At 45.4% G+C, this 24,335-nt stretch overlaps 1 protein-coding gene across 1 annotated transcript in view; it reads right to left on the bottom strand.

The window, feature by feature from the left end:
- The window catches only part of PSMB7 (proteasome 20S subunit beta 7), a 56,226-nt gene extending 45,625 nt beyond the window's left edge, over positions 1-10,601 (bottom strand). The window contains exons 1-5 of the mRNA XM_004423435.3: positions 10,512-10,601; positions 9,992-10,085; positions 9,070-9,167; positions 7,782-7,922; positions 2,050-2,165 (exon numbers count right to left, since the gene is read on the bottom strand). Of these exons, the coding sequence (XP_004423492.1) occupies positions 2,050-2,165; positions 7,782-7,922; positions 9,070-9,167; positions 9,992-10,085; positions 10,512-10,573 (511 nt within the window). The 5' untranslated portion in view covers positions 10,574-10,601. The remainder of the gene's footprint in view (positions 1-2,049; positions 2,166-7,781; positions 7,923-9,069; positions 9,168-9,991; positions 10,086-10,511) is intronic.
- Between the last annotated feature and the right edge of the window lie 13,734 nt (positions 10,602-24,335).

Raw genomic sequence — 24,335 nt, 5'->3', positions numbered from 1 at the left:
TATCAAGCCATGCTGTGGCAGGCGTCCCACATATAAAGTAGAGGAGGATGGGCACAGATGTTAGCCCAGGGCCAACGTTCCTCAGCAAAAAGAGGATTGGCAACAATGTTAGCTCAGGGCTAATCTTCTCACCAAAAAAAAAATAATAATAATACATATTAAAAAAAAAAGAAGTGTGCTATAAACTCGAAGCTGTGGAACCATCACCCTGGACTCACACTAGACTTGGAGACACAAGATCACTGCCCACCAGGACAGAGCACAAAGTGGGGTTGCAGCAGTGAAATGAGTTGACACAATCTGCTTGACTACTCACTTTCAGCAACTTTTCCTAAATTCAGGATTATGCAAATTACTACAGTTCAAAAGCAAAAGAAACCAATTCACTCTTTCCATCTTAAAAATGAAACTGCTTTGTATCAATGTTAAATTTCCTGAATGTGATGATTTTATCAAGGTGATGTAAGAGAACATCCTAAAGGATTTAAGTAGAGGGTTACAGTGTCTGTTATTTACTCTCAAATGGTTCCACACACAGAAAATTAACAATAATAATGTGAGAGAGAGAGAGCGCAAATGGGGTAAAATGTTAACAATTGACAAATATGAATAAAGGGTATATATGACTGTTTATTGTACATTATTGTCACTTTTCTGCAAGTATGAATTTTTTTAGGTAAAAAAAAAAAAATTAAACTACTTAATAGAGAAGGCTATTCTACTTTTACTACCATTTAAAGGCATCAGACCGAAGAAATAAAAACAGTACTTTGATGGAGATAACAAATACATTTGAATAAGGCAATTCAGAACAATTCTAAAACTACTGTTAAGTATCTTCATTTAAAAATAATTACAAAGATTCATCCATATGGTAAATGGGGGTAAATCATTCTCCCCACAAACACGGAACATCTGTTGTATAAAAACCTTATAAGAGGCTGGATAACACAATGAAGAGCCAAGTCTCAAACTGGCAATTTCCAAACTATTCAAGGCAGCAGTTTTCCTAGCTCTGCAGAGCCAAAATGCCAAGACAAAAAACGTAGGAGGTAAACAACAGCTGGAGAAACACCAGATACACACGACCTGTTCTAATTTCTGGACCTATACAACCTGACTCAGAAATTTAACATCAAAGTTAGAACTTGAAAATCCCAATTCTTCTAAATATCATTTTATCACTCTAGCATTTGGAGCTAAAATACAAATGTAAAAAGCTGATCTAAAAAGAGTAATGACTGGACCAGATGCTTTATATACATTACTTCTCACCATCATAACGTGGTATGTATGATAGGTATTAGTGATACCATTTCACAGGTGAGGAAATCGAGCTTCAGAAAGGAATTAAATGCCCATGATCCTTCAGAAATGAAGTGGTACAGAGGGACTCTAGTCACTCTAGCTTAAAAAAAAAATCTCTGCCTGTACCAGGCATGTTCCCACAGCGAGGCCTCCACTCCAGCTTTCTTTCTGCCTGGAAGGCTCCTCCACTCAAACCTCACCTTTGTCATGAGACCTCCCATGACCTTCCTATCTACCACTACGGTCTGCCTTCCACCCCAACACTCCCAAGTCCCCTTAGCCTGCATTCATTTTTTTTAATTTTTGTTTTGAGATGATTGTAAATAAACACGTAAATGTCAGAAACAACACATCGAGTTCTCCTATACCCTTGACCCAGTTTCCCCCAAAGGTAGTATCTTGCAGATGTAGTATAGTATCACCTGTGTTACTTTTTTCTCCTGGTATTTATCACTTTCTAACATATTATAAATATATTCATAATAGCTGTTGTTATTGTCTGTCCACTCTCACTAAATATAAACTCCTTCAGGCAAGAATTTTTATCTAAATTTCATTGACTGCTATACCTCAAGCACATAGAACAGGACTTAATCTGTAGAAGGACCTCAATTAATATTTGTAGAATAAATCAAAGCACTGTATTGCACTGCCATCTCTAACAGGAAATAGACCAGCTCTTTAAGAGACCACGTTGGTAAATAAGAGGACTCTGAAACATCAGGAAAACATAACACTCACCCATGGTGACGTAAGGCAACTTATCAGTTGATCCGTGAGGATAGATGCTGTAGAGGTGAGGTCCAGTAATATCTACTCCCCCCAAAACTAGGGCTGCACCGATATAACCTTGATACCTGGTGATTAGAGTATGCATGAGAAAAAACAAATGAGTCTACTTTGCATCAATATAACTTAACCAAAGATGTAGGAGAAGACAGACAACAAAAAGCTTGTCTTATACTGCTACTGTTTCATTAAGTACTTACTGTATTGATGGGTACAAAATGGGGAATGGAACGAACATTAACTGAACACCTACCATCAGCCAATAAAAAGTGTCAACTGCGTGAGGTACTCCACCTACCTTATTTCATCTGTCTCACACCCCCTTTAAAGAGGGCACTATAATTCTCACTTTAGAGAAGAGAAAAACCAACCCAAAGACATTAAGTACTTGCCCAACGTCTCAGAGCCAAGACTGGCTCACCCCAAAGATTATCAGTACCCTTCCCATCACACCTCTCTGTGATCAGCGGATAAGCTCCCTTCCAAGTTACCCGTGAGGAGTTGCTAAATTCAAGCTGTTCACATTATCAACCTCACCACAGCCTCACAGGAAAATGGCTAACGTCAAAACATCTTCCCTTTGAATAAATCCACAAAACTGTAATCACAGATAGGAGCTCATATTGAGTAAGAGAAAAGTATTTCATCATTCAGGAAGGGAATGATGAAATAACTCCATGACAGCCTATAAAACCCATTGCTACCGCCCACAGGACAAAGCTGTACCTCTCAGGAACATGGATGGGAATGGAAATCCATTTTCCACCCCACCGCACCCCTGTTTAATTGTGCACGTATTTGTTCCTTTGGACCCTTTACCTGGTTGGTTTCCCACTTTTATAGACTGCTTCCCCTGTACCTGGTTCAATCTTTTACCATTAGAATTGCTATGCTAGATAAACACCCTGGATTTAAAGTTCTCCACTGTGAGCCTTTAGCTCTTTTGGCAAGAAAAACCAAACCAACACATGCTGAATTTGCCTAATGATGCAATCATTAAAACATATAAATAAATTAATACATGAACCAAGCAAAGTCATAATTTTAGATTGTCTGAGACATAGCTACCTATCAGGAAGAGCTCTAGGTAAACAGAATAGTCAAGTCCAATAACTCCCGTATCCCTTGATTACCAAACTGTTATTTTAGAAAGAATCTTCCATTTATAAGTGAAAAATTAAAGAGCAGGAAAGGACTTTAGAAGCAGCCTCAAGAGGAAACAGAGGCCCAGACAGGGGAAGAAACAGGTCCTACACCACATGAGCTGGCAGCAGGGTGAAGATCAGATCCCAGGGCTCTGGGATGAGAAGCCAGAATCATCAGACCCATCACTCCCACATCAGTCCAGTGCCTGATCCCCTATACCAACAGCCCACCAAACAGGGTGTTGAAATACAGTCCATAACAATTAGCTAGCGCCCTTCCAAGCAAAAACATACTGTTTGACACCTTTAAAAGAGTCTAAGATATTTTGGCAAGTCATTGAAACCCTTAAAAACTGATCCAGAAGTTCTACTTCCAGGCATCTAATTCTAAGGATATAATAGGACAAATATGCAGAAATGAAAGCACAAGAATGTTCACTGCGGCACTATTATGCTAAAAAAGTGGCAACAGTCTGAGAATTAGCTAAACTGATACAGCTATACAACAGAACACTACACAATCATTAAGAACCATGTTACATTTTCTCATATGCTACTGACGGAAGAGCCACTTGGTACAATCTTTCTCAAGGACAGTTTTGGCAATATGTATCAAAATGTTAAATGCGAATATCTGGCCCAGCAATTCCACTTCTGGAAATTTATTTTAGAATATAACCTAAGGAACTAATCACACAAGTCCCTAAAGGTTCTAAGTTCCAAAGAGTTCACAGAATACCTCATAATACACAAAATACCTTAAAATAGGCAATATTGTTAACGTTCAAAAATTGGTTAATATAATGGATTACTGTGATACCACCAAAAATTATGATATTGATCAATGGTTCTTAAACTTTTATGGATCACAGACTCCTCCGAAAACCTGATTAAAACTGTGGAACCCTGGGGCCGGCCCAGTGGGGTAGTGGTTAAGTTTGCATGCTCCACTTCAGCACCCCAAGGTTCACGGGTTTGGATTCCAGGTGCGGACCTACACACCACTCGTCAAGCCATGCTGTGGCAGCATCCTACATACAAAATAGAGGAAGACTGGCACAGGTGTTAGCTCAGGGACAATCTTCCTCAAGCAAAAAGAGGAGGATTGGCAACAGATGTTAGCTCAGGGCCAGTCTTCCTCACCAAAAAAAAAAAAAAAAAAAAATTGTGGAACCCTGCCCCCATAACAAGCGTACTACAAAAGTTTTTTACTATTTCAGGAGGGTTACAGGTTTACAGAACTCCTCCATGGGCTCAAGGTAAAAACTCTGGATGCTGAGCTCTTCTACTGATGGAATAATATTCACAATATACTATTATGTGAACAGGTTCAGTTACAAAGTAACACATATAGTAAGATTCCATTTTTGCAAATGCACAAATAAGTATATATGCATAGTATTAAAAAGTCTGAAAAAATAGATCTACAAGATTTACAACGTACGTCTCTAAGTGGCAGAATACCAGGTGACATTTACTTACTTCTTTTCACATTTCTACAGTGTCTGAATTTTTTACAATGATCATACATTACTTTTATAATAATTTTTAAAAAGGTTATTTTCATTTTGAAATGCTCGAACAGGGAAACTATTCAAGATGTACTGATAGGTGAAAAGATTAGGTTATATTATAAAATAGAATGTACAACTAGGATCCCCTTTTTATAGAACAAAATATGTTATTATTAAACATAGAAAAAACCTTGAAGGGTATAATCTGCTGGCACCAATTGCTTATGGGTGGTAAAAATCCAGATAACTTTTATATTTTTTAGTTTATCTATATCTTCTAACTTTTTTTTACCATGAACATGTACTAGTAATACGGAAGGAAAGAAGGATGGAAGGAACGAATGAATAAATGACCTTAAAAGACTAGAAGTATATACACCCAACCAAAATGTGATTCTCCCTGAATGGAAGAATTTTTATTTTTGATTTGGGCTTTCCATATTTTCCAAATTTTCTATGATTAATATATATTACTTTCATAAGAAAAAAAAGTAAAATTAATATAATAAAATAAATAAAAGAGCGTCTACATATTTCCAGAATACAAAACAGTGTGTCACAAAAACTTCTATTAGATTCAACAAGAAGGCTCCATGCTGGGAATGAACAAGTTATCACTTACATCTACATCCAGCCATCATAAAAGTACTACTTAAAAAGGGAAAAGATATCCACTTCTGTTTATCAAACCCTGTTTTCTCACCGATCCACATACAAAGAATTGGGTTATTCAGGGGGGAAAAGCACAGTAATAGCAAGAGAATACTCTGTACTCTTTTTCAGCCTCTGAATTTTACGGGGATCTAACTGTGTATCGGGCCCTGTACTAGGCACTGCCATAAGCCTTATTTCTTGATTCATTTTCTCCTCAAAAGTCAGAGAGATAGAAACTAGCAACTCCATTATACTGAGGAAGAAACTGAGGCTAAGAAAGGCCAGGTGAACAGCCCAAGGTCACACAACTGTAAGTGCTGTAGACAGGACTTGAACCAAATTTCTGAAGTCAAATCCTATGCTTTTTTCCCTCATAATACTGACTCACTTTATGTAACTCAACAAAAACGTCAGAAGACATAAAGGACCGTAATTATCCCGGTTTAAACTTTAAAATGTTCCTCTCAAAACTTTTATACAATTTAAATTTTACAAAGTATGTTAAAATAAAAATAAAAACACATTAAACAAGAGAATTTAGAACTCCTAAAACATTCCAAAGAGATTAAGAGAAACATCTGCTAGATTTAGCTAAATGCTTTAAATGACACTGCAAGGAATCTTGAAATATTCTATTTACTGCAATTTTACAAGTTTAAAAATTGTTTTAAATGTAATGCACCACAAAAACCACCAGAGGGAGCTTTGTATTTAAAATCAAAATCACAAATGTCTTCAGAAATCTTGACAACAGATGTACTGTTCTCACACGGTACTGGGAGAATTTATTTGATCGGCAATAAATCTCCAGGATTACGATGATGATTATGTACATAAATAAACAGAAATCACTGACATAAGGGCTCAGCACAGCCAGAGCAGGAATTAGGGGGATATGACTAGTAAATTCTGCCCACCTGACTCGTAAGTCCTGGTCTCCTCACGTGTAAAAGGGGAACTGTACTACTGGCCTTGCTGTACAGCTACATTAAACCTCTTATCCACTTACTGAGAGCCCAGGGGCCACGCTAGACTCATAGATGAAGACCTGCAAATTCACAGGAAGGCAAAGGCCAGGCAGGAAACAGAGAGAAGAGACAGACAGGGACCAACAGACCAGACACATGCTCCCACTTCTAAAAGCAACATCCACCACTCATTTCCAGAAGATTACTGCCACGTGTTATCCCACTGTCTTTCTGAATTTTTTTCAAAAGAAGCTGGAAATGCAGATTTTTAATTCAAATCTACCAATTTATAATTATTGGCCACGACTTTTTTAAAAACACTATGTGACCCAAATAAAATTTCTCTACAAGCAGAATATGGCCTGTGAGCTGCCAGCTTACAATCTTTTGCTTTCTCTTCCTGCTCCCCTTTAATTCTCACAGGACTGGATGCAGCTGCTGCTGCTTGGGGCAGAGAGAAAATGTTTTGTGTAGGTTTCTTAATGAATGATGAGGATCGGAATAAAGGTCTCTGATCAACTTAAAAAAAAAGGTATCATGATGCACACTCCACAAAGAAGGAAAGAGGAAAGAATCTGTTAAACCTTAAGGTGGGTCCCAAAAGGAGAAGCCTTTATTCCAACCCAAGACTAAATGCCCAGGCTATTTCTACTAAAACACACCGCCTCTCTTCTCTTTATGAGGAGTAAATGAGAAAATGGACTTAAAATCTGAAACCTATACAAACATAAAGTGATGACGTGATTATTAAGGAAGAAAGAGAAATAAAACTACTAAGAGGAACTGTTTGTGGGAGTTAGCAGTGAGTGAAGGTCAGGTCAGGCACGTGCCTGCACCTCTTTAAGCCTCAGTTTGTTCACTTATAAACTGGAGATGTTAACAGCCTCTATCTCAGAGTTCAGAGGATAAAATGAGATCATGCACCAAGCCTGGGCCTGGCACAAAGAGACAGATAAATGTTGGTGACTGTTGATGTTATTATACCCACTCACAGCCAACTAAAAATATCACTTTTCGTTTGTTATTTTGCCCCTAAAAGAAGGAAAGAAAACCCAACCATTTGTATTTGTGTGTGTTCATAAAATGAACTCAAAGGTTCCTTCCAGCTCTTTCTTACTATGAATAAAAAGGTTTTTTTATCCAGTACAGTAATACCCTATGCCTCAGGAAATGACTCAATTGGTCACATGTGATTTATTCAAGGAAAAAAAAAAACAGACCCCATAAATTCAAATACATTATCAAAAGCCTTATGAAATTAAAACGGCGTTTTCATAACAACTGATTTCTGGAATAACATGTTTATTTCTGAATGCTTTTTCTCTAGCTTCCAGGCTTCCCTTGGCTGAAAATCTAAGACATGAGAAAAAGATGCTATAGACATCCCCATCCTGGAAGCTTACCTGAAAAGCATCTGCTTCAGCATCCGATTGGCCGTCACGACTCTGGGAAGGCGGCCAGTGGAGAGGGAGTGGAGCTCCAAGTTGGAAGAAATGAGCTGGGTTGTCATGTCTGTGTCTGCAGCGGTCCCAGCACCACAACAACTAAAAAATACAATTAGAAACTTATCTGGATTCAATTACCAAAGGGCTCAACCAGAAGTGGAGCTTCTTGGATAACTTCCACAAAGTTCAGCTACATAGAGAGATGTTTTTGAGCATGTCTGCACTGTAACGGCTCTGTCTAACCATTCTTACATAAAGTTGAGAATAAGCATCTAACTATATGCAAATATATTTTCTGTGGCCCAGTGGAACATTTCAAATCATTAGTTTCTGTGCTCCTAACAGAGTATGCATTTTACTAATCTTAAAACTATTTTACCAAGTATTTACTACCAGGTACCAATCATCACAAAGTACTGAGAATAAAGAAAATATGACAGTCTTAGCACTTGATTTCAAAGCTGAGTGGAGGAGACACAGGTAGACAAAAATTATAGTATCTCATGTAATACAAGTAGCATAGATAAAATACTATGGGAAACTGGAGGAGAGAGCAATTAATTCTGATCTTTGAGAAGAGGTTTCATAAGAGCTGGATCTGGAAGAAGCAGAGGGTGGCAAAAGCAAAGGTGAGACAGCTTGGAGGCGAGGGGAACAGGGACAGGAGGGCAACAGGGACAGTCCAGGTGCAGCTGGAACGAGGGCAACGGCAGCTAAACAGGATGAAAAGCTTTCTGGGAGACCATGCAAGAGCTTAAACATCCTGCTACAGAGTTTCAATTTTACCCGGAAAGCAGTGTAGAAATGCAAAAAGTCTCTGGAAAAGTTTTTAAAGAGGAAAGGGACATAATCACATCTGTGTCTTACAAAATTCAATATGGCAGAAGAGTGAACAATAGAGATGGAAAAGAGACCAAACGCAGAGAGGCTATTTAATGACAACTGCAATAGTCCAGCTGAGAAAAAAAAAATCTGAACTAAGGCCTTAGCAGAGGGAAGAAGAAGAGGGAACGGATGCAAGAGGCACACGGAAGGCAGAAGTGGGTACCAACTGAACTGAAGACTAAAGAAAAGAGAGGACTTGAGGATGACTAGCTTAGGTGACAGGCGGATGGAAATGACATTTAAGGGAAATAGAAAGAAAATACACGTTGAACAACAGGTTTTAGTGAGGAACATAGTAAATTCAAATTTAGCCCTGACATATTTGAAAATATAAGAGCTATTCAAACCAATCAATACTTACTAAATGTTAGGAGATATGAAGTGTATTTTTGAACAGTTCTTGTCAGCAACAACCATCCCTTCAGTTGCCCTTGTATCTGCTCCAAGAACTATGCCATCCTATTTTTAAAAAATATATTTTTTAAAACATTTTCACATATATAAACCACAGCTCTCTACTCTAGTTTAGGGAAAACAATGTTGGCCATCCCCTGCTCCCCCAATCCCCCATCCCCTGCTGAAACTCTACCAAAAATATTGTGCTATACTGTCAGAATTCAAGAAAAGGCTTATTAATCAACATTATTCATTGAATCCTGAGTAGGCAGTAAGAATTACCATTCCTGTTTCCAAATGAGGCTCAGAGATTCAGTGAACTCCTTACAAATAACAGAGCTAATAAGGGAAAAGTCTGGATTAAGATACAGAAATCCTTCCATTAAAATAGCCACCTTTGTCAATTTCTTTTTAAAAGATGTCACTTTTTACCTTTAACAACAATAACCATCATCCCTTTCGACCCTTGCAACAATTTAAGGCAGCAATTTATTACGTCCATTTGATGGATGAGGAAAGTGTGGCTTTGAGAAGGAAAGGGACCTGCCCAAATGTGGAAGCAGCACAGAAGTGAAATGGTTAGACAGACCTGTCTGACCCAAATCTTGTGTTCTCCCATTACATCATCCTGCTTCCTAAAGTACTAACTTCAGACAGAAAAGTAAATTGGCCTCCTGTCAAAAACTCTGTAAAGTGAGGAAAGAATATACACTGTTGATAAGCGCACAAAGCCTCCTGACAAACACAGACCCCCCTAAAGGACCTTTTCCTGATATACTCTGTAACATCTGTCCTTCCTGATAAGAGGCCAAAGAAGTAAAGGAGGCCAGTGGCCTGGTTCCTGTAAACAGTTCAGTCACTGCTGCTCTTGGTCTGCCCCGGCTTACCTTATAGACCACCCCCGCGATGGTCGTTCCAGTTTTCCGGGCCGTTGGAAGCTTGAACCCTTTCCTTGCAAAATCGGCTTCCAAATTGGCATTTCTGAGAGCAAAGGAGAGAATAAAGCGTTCAAGGGCAGGACCGCATCGCGCCGCGCTGGCACAGTGTCTAACAAGGAACTCAGGAAAAGAAAACCTATTTGCTTTCACGCCAATCTGGTCACTGAACCCTCCCCACATCAGGACCACTGCCCCGTTTTTCAGCAAAAAGAGCGTCAGAGAGGGACCGCACCTCGCCTAAGGAGACGGAGATGCAGGGTGTCCGGTGCGCTGGGAAAGCGGAATGGCAGCCCCGGCCCCAGGAGAAACCCACGCTCAGGCCCTGATTCCCCTGAGTCACACGGGCCGCGGGCCGCAGGCCCCGCCGTCCACCTTCGTTTGGACCTTCCAGCTCAGACCGCAGCCCAGCTCCGACCCCGGCCCCGCACTCCCACTCCCGCCCTGAACCCGGCCCTGGGCATGGCCGCACCTTCGGCAGTTATCAAACGAGAAACCTCCAACCGGTGGCTGATACACTGACACAGCCGCCATCTTCCCAAGAAAGTACTTCCGGGGCGTGGGCGGGAGCAAACAAAAAGAGCAGAGCACTTCCGGCGCCAGCGGCGACCTGGACTGGAGGGGCGGGGCAAATTCCACGCCAGGGCGATTGATCTTAGAGTTACGGGATCCTAGAGGAGCCAGGAGATGTTTGGATATACCGCCCCAAGTGGCGCGGAGGAGAAACTGACGCCCGGAGCCCGGACAGGACTCACCCAAGGTGGAAGCACCGAATGCCAGGCGTCCTGCCCGCCGGACCAGAGCTGTTTCTACTGTTAATTCGGCTCCGCAGGGCTTCGGAGACAGACCCACCCAAGTTCCAGACACAGCCCCACCACCTCCTTGCAATGAGCAAGTCTTCTCAATTCTCTGAATCCGTTTCCTCCACTGTCACATGGAGATAACACCTACCTCAAAAGGCTGCTGTGAAATGAAGTGCCGGAAAAGATGCTCAACATCATTAGTCATTAGGGAAATGCAAATCAAAACCGCAATGCGATACACTGCACATTCACTGGGATGGCTATGATCAAAAAGACAGACAATAACAAGTGTTGGCGAGGACGTGGCGAAACTGGAAGGCTTCTATGTGGTTGATGGGAATGTGAAATGGTGCAGCTGAAAACAATTTGGCAGTTCCCCCCCAAAATTAAACAGAGATCCAGCAATTGCCCTCTTAGGTATATACGAAGAGAATTGAAAACATGTGTTCACAAAAACTTGTACACAAATATTCATAGCAGCATTATTGATAGTAGCCAAATAATGGAAACAACCCAAATGTCCATCAACTGATGAGTGGATAAACAAAATGTGGTCCATCCATACAACAGAATATTGTTCAGCCATAAAACGGAATGAAGCACTGACACATACTACAACAAGGATGAAGCTTGAAAACATTGTGCTAAGTGAAAGAATCCGGGCACCAAAAGCCACATATAGTATGGTTCCATTTATATGGAATGTCCTTAATAGACACATTCGTACAGGCAGAAAGTAGATTGGTGGTTGCTGGGAGCTGGAGGGAGGGGAGAATGGGGAGTGACTGTTTAACGGGTACAGAGTCTCTTTCTGGGGTGATGAAAATGTTCTGGAATTAATGGTAATAGTTACACAACATTGTGAATATGCTAAAAACCACTGAATTGCACATTCTTAAATGATGAATGTTATTTCAATTTTTAAAAGGCTGCTATGAGAATTGAAAGTTATATGTGGAAAGCGTCTATCCTGGCACATAGCAGCTTCTCAATAAACAGCTATTATTGGTAACACATTCATTTCATCCTGCCAACAACCCTAAGAGGTAGCTATAATTCAATTCATTTTACTGATGGAAATTAAGTTTCGTTGAAGTAAAGCAACTTGCTCAAATTTACATATCAAGTAGATGACAGCCTCAATAACTGTGGAATGAATGAATTTATTCACTCAGTGAATATTTATTGAGCACCTACTGTATGAAACTGTATGTCAGGCATGTTTCTAGGTACGAATGAATGAATGAATGAATGGCGTCTCTATCACCTAGAACCAGCGTCTGTCACAACTATGTGTTCAATAAATTTTTGTCGAAGGTTAAATTCCCTTTCTCTGGGTCTTTTGTGTGAAAATAGGAAAATAAACACTTACCCATCTGCTTCAGTAGGAATCTACTGATGAAGAAGTTATCTCCTGTGTCATCAGCTTTCTACTTTGGTGAATGTAAAAACACTTGGGTTCTGCTCTAGAGAAGTCCACTTCCTGATGAGAAAGACTCAACTCCATAAGACTAGACAGCACAGGTCATAATTCCACATGCCCTGGATACTGTGAGGGGTCAGTGAGTGATTCTAGAATGAAGGACTGGCTCTCCAACATCCATCAAACTCACTCACTCCTGCTCAAGGCTCGGGCCCGAGGGAATGAACACAAAGATGAATCTGATGTAGTTCCTCTCCTGCTGTGAGTTGAATTGTGTCCTCCCAAAATTGATATGTTAATGTCCTAACCCCCAGTACCTCAGAATGTGACCTTATTTGAAGATGGGGCCTTTACAGAGGTAATCAAGTTAAAATGGGGTCATTAGGGGATCCTAATCCAGTACGACTGGTGTCCTTATAAAAAGGGGAAGTTTGGAGACAGACGTGTGCACAGGGAGAACGCCATGTGAAGATGAAGGCAGAGATGAGGTGATGCTTCTACAAGCCAAGGAATGTCAAAGAGTGCCAGCAAACCACCCCAAGCTAGGTGAGAGGCCTGGAACAGCCCTCAGAAGGAACCGACCCGGCAGACACATTGATTTCAGACTTCTAGCCTCCAGAACAGAGACAATAAATTTGTTGTTTCAGCCACCCACCCAGTTCGTGGTACTTCGTTTCGGCAGCACTGGCAGACTAATACACCTCACGAGTTCACAATTGAGAGGAGGAGGAAAGTCCCTAGAAAGACTCACGGCCCAGTGTGCTGAGCTGGGTGGGGGTGGGGTGCTGCAGAAGCCTAGGGGCTCAGGAGGACGGAGTGTGAGCTCAAGGGGAGAGAAGGCAGGAGGGACAGGCACGTGAGCGAAGGCTTGGGGTATGAAACGAAGAAAACAAAAAACCCTGGGCACCTATTATTCTCAGAAAACACTGATGTGTCTGATGCGGCTGCAGAGAAGGGAGGCAGAACAGCCCGTGGCCCCCAGAGGGTGATGGCAGGGCGCCTGTGTCCTGCCGTAGGGTCTGGGTGGGAGCTGGAGGAGCCAGGAAAGGATGCGGAAATGATTTGTGACCTTGGTTTGTCCCCGGGGCATTTCTCTTCTTAACTGGGTCTCTTTGGTATGGTTTTCACACACAGACTGAGCTGAGGAGGCAGCATGGCCTCTGGAGGTGGCCCAGCAGAGGCGGCCGGAGCCCAGCAGAGGGTGACAGAGAGCCTCCGGGCAGCCTGGGCCTGGACCTTGAGAGGCCCAGCTGGAGGCCAAGCAGACCCCACTCAGCCTGGGACGGGGACTCAGTACCTTCTGCCGTACAGAGGGCAGCTCTAGGGCCCCAGCACTCAGAGCCCACTGCTTCAGCCTCCCTGTCCAACATGACTGCTGCCCCCTGGGACTGCAGCCCAGCCTGGTACGCCCCTCCCAAGGCCTGACTTCTGCTCTAGATTTGGCTGTGTGACCTCAAGGAAGCCATCAGGCTCTCTGTGCCTCCATTCCCTAATAACGTAGTAACAACCAACATTCCCTGAGATCACCCAAAGTCCTGGGCTTTGTTCTAACCACTTTATATACAGGATCTCGTGATCATCCTAGGCACCTAGAATGTGCCAGACACTAGGAAAACAGGTGACGAAGAGACAGACACAGTGCCTGCTCTCAGGGAGCTAGCAGTCCCTAAGGACCAGGCATCTTGCCCCACTTTAGAGACTTCACCGAGAGGTGAGGTCACACAGCTGATCAGTGGCAGAGTCAAGATCAAACCACGCCCCTCCCAGCCCAGAAACAGGACCACTTCCCCCACTCCTGCCAATTATGGCCCAGCTGGAACTCAAGTTCCCACGTTCCCTGGGGCTTTGCCAGAGCAAAACCAAGGTTTCCTCCTCAAGGACTCTCATCCCAGCTCAGCTGTGTGGTCACAGGCCGGTCTCTTCATCTCTCTCAGTCTCAGTTTCCTGATCTGTAACATGAGAGAACATTACAATGTTTCCCTTACCTTGTGCATACCAAGTGAAAGCATGCAGTGTAAACTGTAGAGCGTTTCATTCATTCATTGGTCCATTCACTCATTCATTCAGTATTTATTAAGTCCCTCCTTGGCGTGGGGTCTGTGCCAGATTATAGCTGTGAGGGGCATTGGTCTGTGAACTACACATCCAGTTTACCGTGCTAAGTGCCCTAAGGGACACCTGCCAGAACACAACCAGGAAAGGGCTCTCCAGTGGGCCTGAGGCAGCCGGGTGCGCACCTAGAGGCCAAGAGTTAGCGCTGAGACCGGGAGACCAGAAGGTGCCTCCCACACAGAGAGTTCAGCTGTGCACGACCCCTGCATCAGTCTGCATTTTCCGAGGGCCTGGCGAGCACCCTCCCCCAACTCGCACGCTGCTCAGGAACCCAGTGTGGGACAGGCCCTGGAAGGCTCACCCCATCCTCTGTCAGGATACACACACATCCGGAGGTACCCCCCACAACGAGACTTGGCCATCTCCCCATTGCAGGGAAGGCAGCCCATGATGCTCCTGGTTGCTAAGGCAACTGGGCCCTTGTTTTTCCTTCTTCATAAATCAGCTATAAATAGACAGGGCAAACCTGGGCGCCTTCCTTTGCATGAATTAGAGCAGCTGCTCCAGGCTCCCGGGCCCCGGGCACAGCACCTAGGTGCCAAGCCTCACTGCACGGGCCACAGACACATAGCTCCAGTGGGAGGGCACAGCCAGGCTCATGACAGCATCACACCTGCTCCAGACTCTCCTGGGGCACGTAGCAGATTCTGGGGCCCTGCCGAGACCCACACAATCCCAATCACTGTAAGCGGGGCCTGGGATGGGTGTTTAACGACTTAACCCCAGGAGATGAGATAAGCCTGCGTTTGCCAACCCAAGCTGATGGTGAACAGGAGTGGGCAACCTCTCTTCTTCCTATCCGGGGCCGTGCAAGTCACAAGGAAATCAAGAGAATACTTCCCACTTCTGTAGCTGGTTTAATCATCATGGCTAACATCTATCTGTCGAGACCTTTCTATGTACTAGGTGCTGTGTTAAGTGCTTTATGTGCCACAACCATTAATTCTGCCAACCAGCCTATGAGGGTGGTGCTGTTATGATTTCCAGCTCACAGGTGGGGCGCTATCAGCTTGGAGACAGGAGGTGCCTGGCCCAGGGTCACACAGCTGGTTAGCAAGGGAACTGGAATTTGAACCCAGGCCTGTCCTGTCCTCTTGTTCTTGACACCGGCCTCTCTTTTCAGCATATCTGGTTCTCCTAATCACCCATGAGGGCGGGAATAGCAGATGAGATGCCCTAAGTAGGGGAGGAACGGAAAGAGAAACTGAGACTCAGAAGGACTAGTGACTGGCCCAGGGGCACAGAGTGAGGAAGAGTCAAAGCTGAGGCTTGAGTCCAGGGAGTGGGGGCTGCAGAAAGTGGGGCTGTTTGCCCTATAGAGAGAAAGATTCAGGTAGACACGACTACCTGGTAGGGCAGGGCAGGCTTCCTGGAGGAGGTGAAGCTGACATAAGGTCTTAGAGGACGACAGGGGCGAGAAAGGAAAAGGCTTCCAGACAGGGGGAACAGCTTGTATAAAGGTGCGGAGGTACGAGAGGGCATGTCAGGTCTGCAGAATAGCAGGAGGTCTGTATGGCTATGGGGCAGGGGCAGAGTGGGAGAGGTGAGGCCAGCAAGGTGGGCAGGCTCCAATTATGAAGGGCTTCATAGGCTGGCGCATAAGCTTGGTCCTGTCCCGAGAGCACTGGGGAGCCATGGAAGGCTTGTAAGCAGAGAAACAACATGACTTCTCTTGGCAGAACGGGCTGCTGGCTTGACACAGGGAGTTTGAGCAGAGCCTGTCATCCAAAGACAAAACATCCTGAAGGCTGCCGGACCACAGCTGATGGATGCTTTCTCCAGCCAGGCCTTGCAGCGTCCACCTCTGAATGTGGACACCGTGTGCCTCCCAAGCACATCCAGCTCTGTCCTCTTCTCCAGGGTTCTAGACCTGCCACAGCCCTGCACAGCTGGGCACATTCATTCCGACTTTCCTTAAACAAACTCCAGTTCTGCATCTGGCACAGGAACGCAATGACTCTGCCCTCAAGGGAAATGGAGACAGAAATCAACAAGTGAGTTAAAGGACCAGAAGGTTCTGATAGGGACTGCACAGGGTACCAAGAGGCTCAAAGGAGAGAGAGGGCAACTCCCCAGGGAGGAAAAGCATCAGTAAGTGCTTTAAAGAAAACGTGGGATTGTAAACAAAGCTCAAAAGATAAGCAGAGGTTGATAGCTGGGGTTGCGGGAAGGAGAGAATGGGCATTCCAGAAGGAGGGGACAGTCTGAGCAGATACATGGAGGCATGAAACAGCTGGGCATGTTGGAGAGCTTTACATGAGAGCAGTTAGAGGGGAGGGGGAAGCTGGAAACTCGCCAGGGATCAAGGCAGGCAGGACCCCAGAGCCATTCCCAGGGTGTTAATCAGGGGAATGATGTGATCACATGGGTGTGTTATGAAAGTCAACCTGGCAGCTGGTCGGAGGATGGGATGGACAGGAAGCAACTGGAAATAGAAGAGGAGGGAGGGAGCTACAGCCATGCACCAGGAAGGAGAGGAAGGTGGCCTGAACTCGGGTGGTGGCAGTGACAACTCAAGAAGGGAACAGTCTCAAGAGATACTACAGGTCAGATACACAGGCTGTGGTCAGAGGTTGGATGTGAGGAGCAGGGAACAGGAGGAGTCGACTTTCTCTGGGGTTCTGACTCGGGTAGCAGGATGGATGATGGCAGGAAGGTCCACGCGGGTCCCTTTGGGACATGTTATGTTGGAGGTCTGAGCTGGGGGGAGGTGCAGGAGCTCTCGGACAGCAGAGAGAAGGCCGTGCAAATCCCAAGTGTGAAGGAGACCCCATGGGACGGTGGGCAGAGGGAGAGAAGGGAGCCAAGGACAGAGGCCGGGGATGGTGATATTTATCAGGCAGGTGAAGATGAGGCGTGGGCAAAGCGTGGAGAGAAGGAGCAGGCAGGGAGGCAGCGGGGACCAGGGGACAATGACGTCACAGTCACCAAGATGCTTTGCTATCAAATCTACCAAAGACTTTTTTCAAATGATAACACTCAGTGTTAGCGATGATGTGATGAGATGAGCACTTCGCAGTTTTCTAGTGGGATGTAAAGTGGTACAAGCTTTCTGGAAAGAACATTTGCCAAAATAGCTCAATATCCCGTGCAACACAGTGCCTAGAGTTAACAACACGGTATTGTGCACTTCAAAATTTATTGAGAGGGTAGCTCTCATGTTAAGTGTTCTTGACACACACACTCATAAGAAAAAAGGGACGCAAGGAAACTTTGGAGGTGATGGATGTGTTTATTACCTTGATTGTGGTGATAGTATCATGAGTATATGTATACGTCCAAACTCATCCAATTGTGTACATTAAACCTGGGCAGTTTTTGTATATCAATTATACCTCAGTAAAGCTATATTTCAAAAAATAGTTCAAGATCCTTGAAAAAGTTCAAAACATTTAACTCAAAAATTCCCCCTCTATGGCTCTAGCTTCAGACAAAGATTGATGTGTAAAACTGTTCATTGTAGCATTATTTCTAATGGATTACATATTGGACATATATTGGATAATGGATTATATATTGGATATTACAATGGATTATATATTATAATATATAGCAATATTGTAATGAAAATCTGGAAACCACTTTAATGTCAAACAACAGGAGAATGGCTAAATAATTTTTGATGAAATGTATGAGGCCATTAGAAATTGTGTTTTCAATGTACATTTAACGACAGAAGAAAGGATGAGGAACGGGCAGAATGTGTATGGTCCCCACTTTAAAATGTGTGTGAGTGTACGTACACACATGGATAGTAAAAAAAACCCATCCTGTCATTAATAGTGATAATTCCTCACTGGTGGGATATCAGATCACTTTTATTTTCCCATTTGTGCCTCTCTGCATTTTTTTTCAAATTCTGTACCGTACATATTCATTATTTTTTCCCTAATTTTCTTATTTTGAAGTTTTTCAAACCTTCAGAAAGTTGCAAGAGTTACACAATGAACCATTCTCTCTCTCTCTCTCTCTCTCTGCCCTGACCAAGCAAAAGTCACACAACACTTCACTCCTAAATGCTAGAACATGAATCTCCTAAAAACAAGGACACTCTCCTGTGTAACCACAACACCACTGTTTGGATTTGGTATTACTATCTAATATTCAGTCCACTTTCAAATTTCCCCAATTATCCCAATAATAGTTACCTTTATGATTGTTGTGATCCAGGATCCAGTCAAGGATCACACAGTGAATTCAGTTGTCCCCTAAACACTTCAGGAGGAGTCTCCTAAACACGAGGGCATTCTCCTACAAAACCACAATACCCTTATCACATCCAGGAAACTTAACATGGGTTGGGAATTATTATCCAATATCCGGTCCACACTCAATTTTCCCCAATATCACCTTTATGATTTTGTGATCCAGGGTCCAAACAGTGATCCCCATTGAATTTGGTCAGCGTGGCTCTTCAGCCTCCTTCAATCTGGAACAGTCTCCAGGCTTTCTTTTTACTTTCATGAGGAGGGCTGCCAGCTGTTTTGAAGAATGTTCTTCAGTGTGGATCTGTCTGATGATTCTGCAGGTCAGCATTTCTGGCAGGAGTACCTTGTAAATGACGTGTCCTTCTCAGGGCACCACGTCGAGGGGCGCATGATGCTGGCTTGTCCCAATACCAGTGGTGTTACGTTTAATCATTTGGTTAAGGTAGCGTGTGTCAGATTTCTCCATCTGTAAACGTATCTTTTCTCTTTGTAATTTTTTTTTCGTGTGTGAGGAAGATCAGCCCTGAGCTAACATCTATTGCCAATCCTCCTCCTTTTTTTTTCCCCAAAGCCCCAGTAGATAGTTGCATGTTATAGCTGCACATCCTTCTAGTTGCTGTAAGTGGGACGCGGCCTCAGCATGGCCTGAGAAGCGGTGCGTAGGTGTGCGCCTGGGATCCAAACCCGGGCCGCCAGTAGCGGAGTGCGTGCACTTAACCGCTAAGCCACGGGGCCGGCTCTTCTCTTTGTAATTAAAAGGTAATTTGTGGGTGATTCTTTGAGACTGTCTGCATGTCCTATTCCCAATGGTCTTTCACCCATGGTAACAGCATCCACTGACAATGATCACCCGAATCTATTATTAGGATATCAATGGTAAGGTGCCATTTGCCGTTCCTCTCTTAGTTGGCATTCTTCTATAAGAAGGAGCTTTCCCTTATCTTGCCTCCTCTGTTTCTTTTAAATTCTTTTTAAAATTCAAAGATTCTTTTTTTATTCGATGTGTTATAATCCATTCTGATCATTTTGATCTCCAGTTGTCCCAAATTTGGCCATGGGAGCCCTTTCAAACCAGCGCCCCACCAGTTTGAGTTCTTTGCTTTCTGGCACAATAAGATGTTCCAGGCGTGGAGGGGAGCACTTGCTAGGTCCATCCAGCCTCTGGACCGCAGAAACAGCCGCTCAACTCTGGGCCCCCAGGGACCCTGAAGGAGGTCAGCAGGCAGCAAGGGATGCGTGGACACTCAGAGCTCTTTCTCAGAAGCATCAACCACCAGCGCTTTAATTGATGGCTCCATCCCCGGGGACAGGGCCAGTTGCCTTGAGCTGGCTGCTTGGGAACACAGCACCAGCCTGCTTGGGCGTCCCATTTCACATCCCATCTATTTGCTTCTTGCACATGGAAGGATATTAATTATAGTGCAAAGATGAAGAAAACCTCTGTTCTTTTGCAACTTCACTGAGGAAAGGAAAAAGTAGGGAATAACGCCCTGATTTTAGGAGAGAAAAGCATGTGTGCCTGCAAGTGTGTGTGTGTGTGTGTGTGTGTGTGTGTGTGTGTGTCCAGGTTCTCCAGCCCCCTGCATCCACTTTCTTCTTCCATACTTTCCTTTTTTTCTTGTTGGGGTCTAGTGTGCATACAGTGAAATGCACAGATTTGAAGGATAGAGTTGGACAGGTTTTGATAAATGTGTAACCAGCACCCAACCAAGAAATAGAACATTCCACCACCCCCCAGAAAGTTCCCTCATGCTCCTTCCAGTCAATCCCTCATAAAGGCAACCACTTTCTGATATCTAAAAGTTCTAGAACTTCCGATGAACGGAATCATACAGTGAGCAAACCTCCTTTCTTTTAACTGCCAAATAAAATGGTGGTGGAAGCCCATCGGTGCCATCATTGCCCCCAAAATATTTCTGAGGCTTTTGGGGAGAGAGAAAGAAGCGGGGCATGGATGTCCCTCTGTGGGTTCTCTCTCCAAATCCCTGCTTCCAGGCTGGTGGCCGAGAAGGGGACCCAGACCAAGCTCATTCCCCCACCCAGAAAAAAACATCTTCCGTGGCCCAGAAACTATGGCCCAGAAATCCCACTGGACATGGCAGGAGTGTGTACCCAGCAAAGAGGTTTGGACGCTCTGACTCCCCCCGAGCCCCTGACTGTGGGGACCCCCGGGGGACTGCAGTCCTGTCCATCTGCCAGCAGGAGCAGCGAGCAGCACCCGTGGCGGGCCCATCCTCCTGCCTCCCTGCTGTCAATCTGCCCGCTGCCCTCGGTTGTTTACTGGAAGCTGGCCTCCCTGCCAGGGTTCAAAGCCCTGGCCCTGGGCACGTCTGCGGCAGGAAGCAGGCCAGGCGGTAATTGGCGCCACGGCTGCGCTAAGTGGCCGGCACGGACCCAGCATCCTCATCCAGCAGTGGCCTTTGAGTCTCTCCACACTGACCTCAGGCCTGCGGGGACTTCCTGCCGAACGCCGAGCCGGCACCAGCCACAAATTACTCGTTCCCCGAGAAATCTATTAAAAGGTGACAGCAGTTCGGGGGCTGAGTGGCCAGGGGGCCCCCAGCACAGGAAGCCTAATGTCTTCTGTTCCCAAGAGCCACCAGCCAACTCCTGCTGAACTCAGAGGGAACTGAGCCAGAACTCTCGATTTTGGGGCCAAGGAAAAATGACTCAGAGGTGAGGAGAGGCTGCCATCCTTGAGGCCCATCTAAGGCTCCATGAAGGGGGAGGAGGCAGGATCTGGAGTCCCCGAGACCTCAATTCCAATCTGCCACTTTCACGCTGTGTGACCTTGGGCAAGCCACTTGGCTTTTCTGAGTCTTCCATGCCCGTAAAGGAGATAAGAAGTCATTGGCAAAAAGCAAATGAAGTGCCAGGCGTATAACAGGTGCTCTGAGTGTTGCTGGATCAGAAGCAGACTGTATTTATTTCATACTCCAGCAGAGAGAGAAATGACCCCAGCGTGACCCGCATGTGTGTGCCCACATCCAGAGTAAGGCAGTGGCCGAGCCGCCAGATCCAGTGGTGTCCTGCTGCAGCTGGAGGGTCTCAGGTGGGGGGCAGGACACGGCAGCCTCTGGTTTTCCTGGGTGAGGAGCTCTTACCATCTTCAGCAGGGCTCTGGCTGATTGCTGAACCATTGGACGAATGAATGAAACTAATGAATGAATGCCCACCTCATTGGTAGAAGCTGTAGGCTGAGTAACGGCCCCCCAAGATGTCGAAACCATAATCCCCGGAACCTGTGAGGATGTTACCTGACGTAGGAGAAAGGACTTTGCAGATGTGATTCAGTTATGGATCTTGAAATGGGGAGACTGTCCTGGATTATCCAGGTGGGTCCAGTGTAATCCTTATAGAGGGAGGCAGGAGGCTCAGAGTTGGGGCCTTAGGTGTGAGCTGAGGCGGGGCTCCTGCAATAGACCCAGGCGACGTGGAGCCTGGGCCTCACAGTCGTACAGCTTCTGTCCTCTGGACCTGGGTGGGCCCAGACTCCCATGTACTGTTTTCATCATGCGATAAAGGGCTGCTGCGCCCGCCTGACCTTACGATCTGGAGGGTCAGAAGCTACCAGCTCGTGACGGACAGCTCACACCTCATGGCTGCTTGATGCCCCCCGGCCAGGTGCTCAGCCTCTGCTAGGGTCCCGTAGGATGCCGGGAGCTGATTTTCTAAGGGCGAGTAGCTCTCTGCTACAGTCGTGCACTGGCTTCTAAACCTAGGTAAAAGAAATAATTTTTGTTTAATAAATACATTTGATTCATTTGACAAATTGCCCACTTAAGTGACTTCATCATTTCTTCATTGATTTTTGGAGAATTGTTTTTTAGCAAAGTTGATCAGTGCTGGCTTCAGAGATGGCCGGGTTCAGGTATGCAAAGAGCAGCCTCAACACCTCTTTTCCGATCTTGGTTTTGCTCTCTTCTGGGTTGGCTTTGCTTTCGCTTGGCTTTTGCCTAAATTGTGACAGAGATGGCCACCATTCTTCCGGTTTGGCTGCCCCAGCTGGAAGAGTGTGACTTTCTCAGCAATTCCAGAAGATGCAGTGGGCCACCTGGGTCACGCGCCCACCTAGAATGAATCTCCTCGGCCAGGGGCATGGAATACCCCGCCTAGGTGAGCCCGGGTTATATGCCCACCTCCCGTCGGCGGAATTCTAAAGATGCCCCCTCCCCCTGATTTCCACTGCTGGTTATTCAACCAAATACTACCGTAGGTATTGCTATGTGATGGTTAATTCTATGTGCCAACTTGGCTGGGCCACGGCACCCAGATATTTGGTAAGACATAATTCTGGATGTTTCTGTGAAGGTGTTTTTGGACGAGATAAACATTTAAATCAGCGGACTTTGAGTAAAGCAGATTAACCTCCATAATGTAGGTGGGCTTCATCTAATCAGTTGAAGGCCTTAATAGAACAAAACACTGACGTCCTCAGAGCAAGAAGGAATTCTGCCAGCAGATGGAACTTGAACTTGAACTGCAATTCTTTTCTGGGTCTCCAGGCTTGCCCTGCAGAGTTTATACTTACCAAGCCTCTACAATCATGGGAGCCAATTCTTTCAAGCAAATCTTTCTCTCCCTCTCTCTCTCTCTCTCTCTCTCTCTCTTTCCCTCTCTTTCTCTCTCTCCATATATATATATATATCTGTTCTCTGGAGAACTCTGATATGTGTACTTTGCAGATGTAACAACAACGTAATAATTAAGGTCACTAATCAGTGGACCTTTAAATAAGATTATACTGGATCATCCAGGTGACCCAATGTAATCGCATGAGCCCTTCAAAGCGGAAAAGGCAGAAGCAGAAAGGAGACGGCACAGAAGAGGAAGGCAGAAGAGGAGGACAAAGAAATGCGGCAGAAAGGGAAGCTGGAGAGACACGAGGCAGGAGAGGCCCTCGGCCTGCCTTGCTGGAGGGGCCGCATGAAGAGCATGAGGGGGAATGTGGGCAGCCCCCAGGACAAAGACCAGCCCTGACTGACAGCCAACAAGGAAGCGGGGACCTCTGTCCCACAACCGTGGGCACAGAATCTGGCTAATGTCCTGAATGGGCTGCAAGCGATTTACCCCGGCGCTTCCAGAAAGTCAGGCAACCCTGCCAACACCCTGATTTCAGCCTTGTAAGACCCAGAGCAGAGGAGCCGGTCGAGCCAACCTGGCCCTCTGGCCTACAGAATTGTGAGATGCCCGGTTGTGTTGTTTTGAGCTGCTAAGTTTGTGATAATTTGCCATGACAGCAGTAGAAAACAAATCCACACCCACGGAGACTGGGGTGGGGTCAGCCCTCCCGACACCACAGGGACTGATCCTGGCAGGGGGGCTCCCCAGAGGAAAAGCAGACGCTGTTCCCAGAAGGAGGAGGAGAGAGGGCCGGGCAGCGTTGACCCCAGTGTCCGAGCGGAAAACGGATGCCCCATTGCCACTCCCGGCACTGCCAGGGCAGGGTCGCACCCCAAGCGTCAGACCCGTTCAGGTCAGGGGTCTTAGCCCTTCTGCTGGCGCCCGTGGCCACGGCCTCTACAACAAGTGGAAGTTGTTTGCTCCAGAAATTTCTCCTGCTAACGCCTCACCCTTCTCGCCATTGTTTGGCTTTTTCAGTTTTTACTCCACTTCTCAGGCTGAGAAAACTCCCCCGAGCCTGGCCAGCTCCCTGGTCCGACATGGTGCAGGCCACCCCACAATCGGGGAGCAGAGTCCTTGGTGCAGGACAGGAGGAAGACAGGTCCTTCAGGTCACCAGGCCCTCGG

The sequence above is a fragment of the Ceratotherium simum genome, chromosome 29, assembly GCF_057802395.1.
Source record: "Ceratotherium simum simum isolate JZ-2026a chromosome 29, ASM5780239v1, whole genome shotgun sequence".
Classification (NCBI taxonomy): Eukaryota; Metazoa; Chordata; class Mammalia; order Perissodactyla; family Rhinocerotidae; genus Ceratotherium; species Ceratotherium simum.
This window is presented reverse-complemented; position numbering and strand designations above follow the sequence as displayed.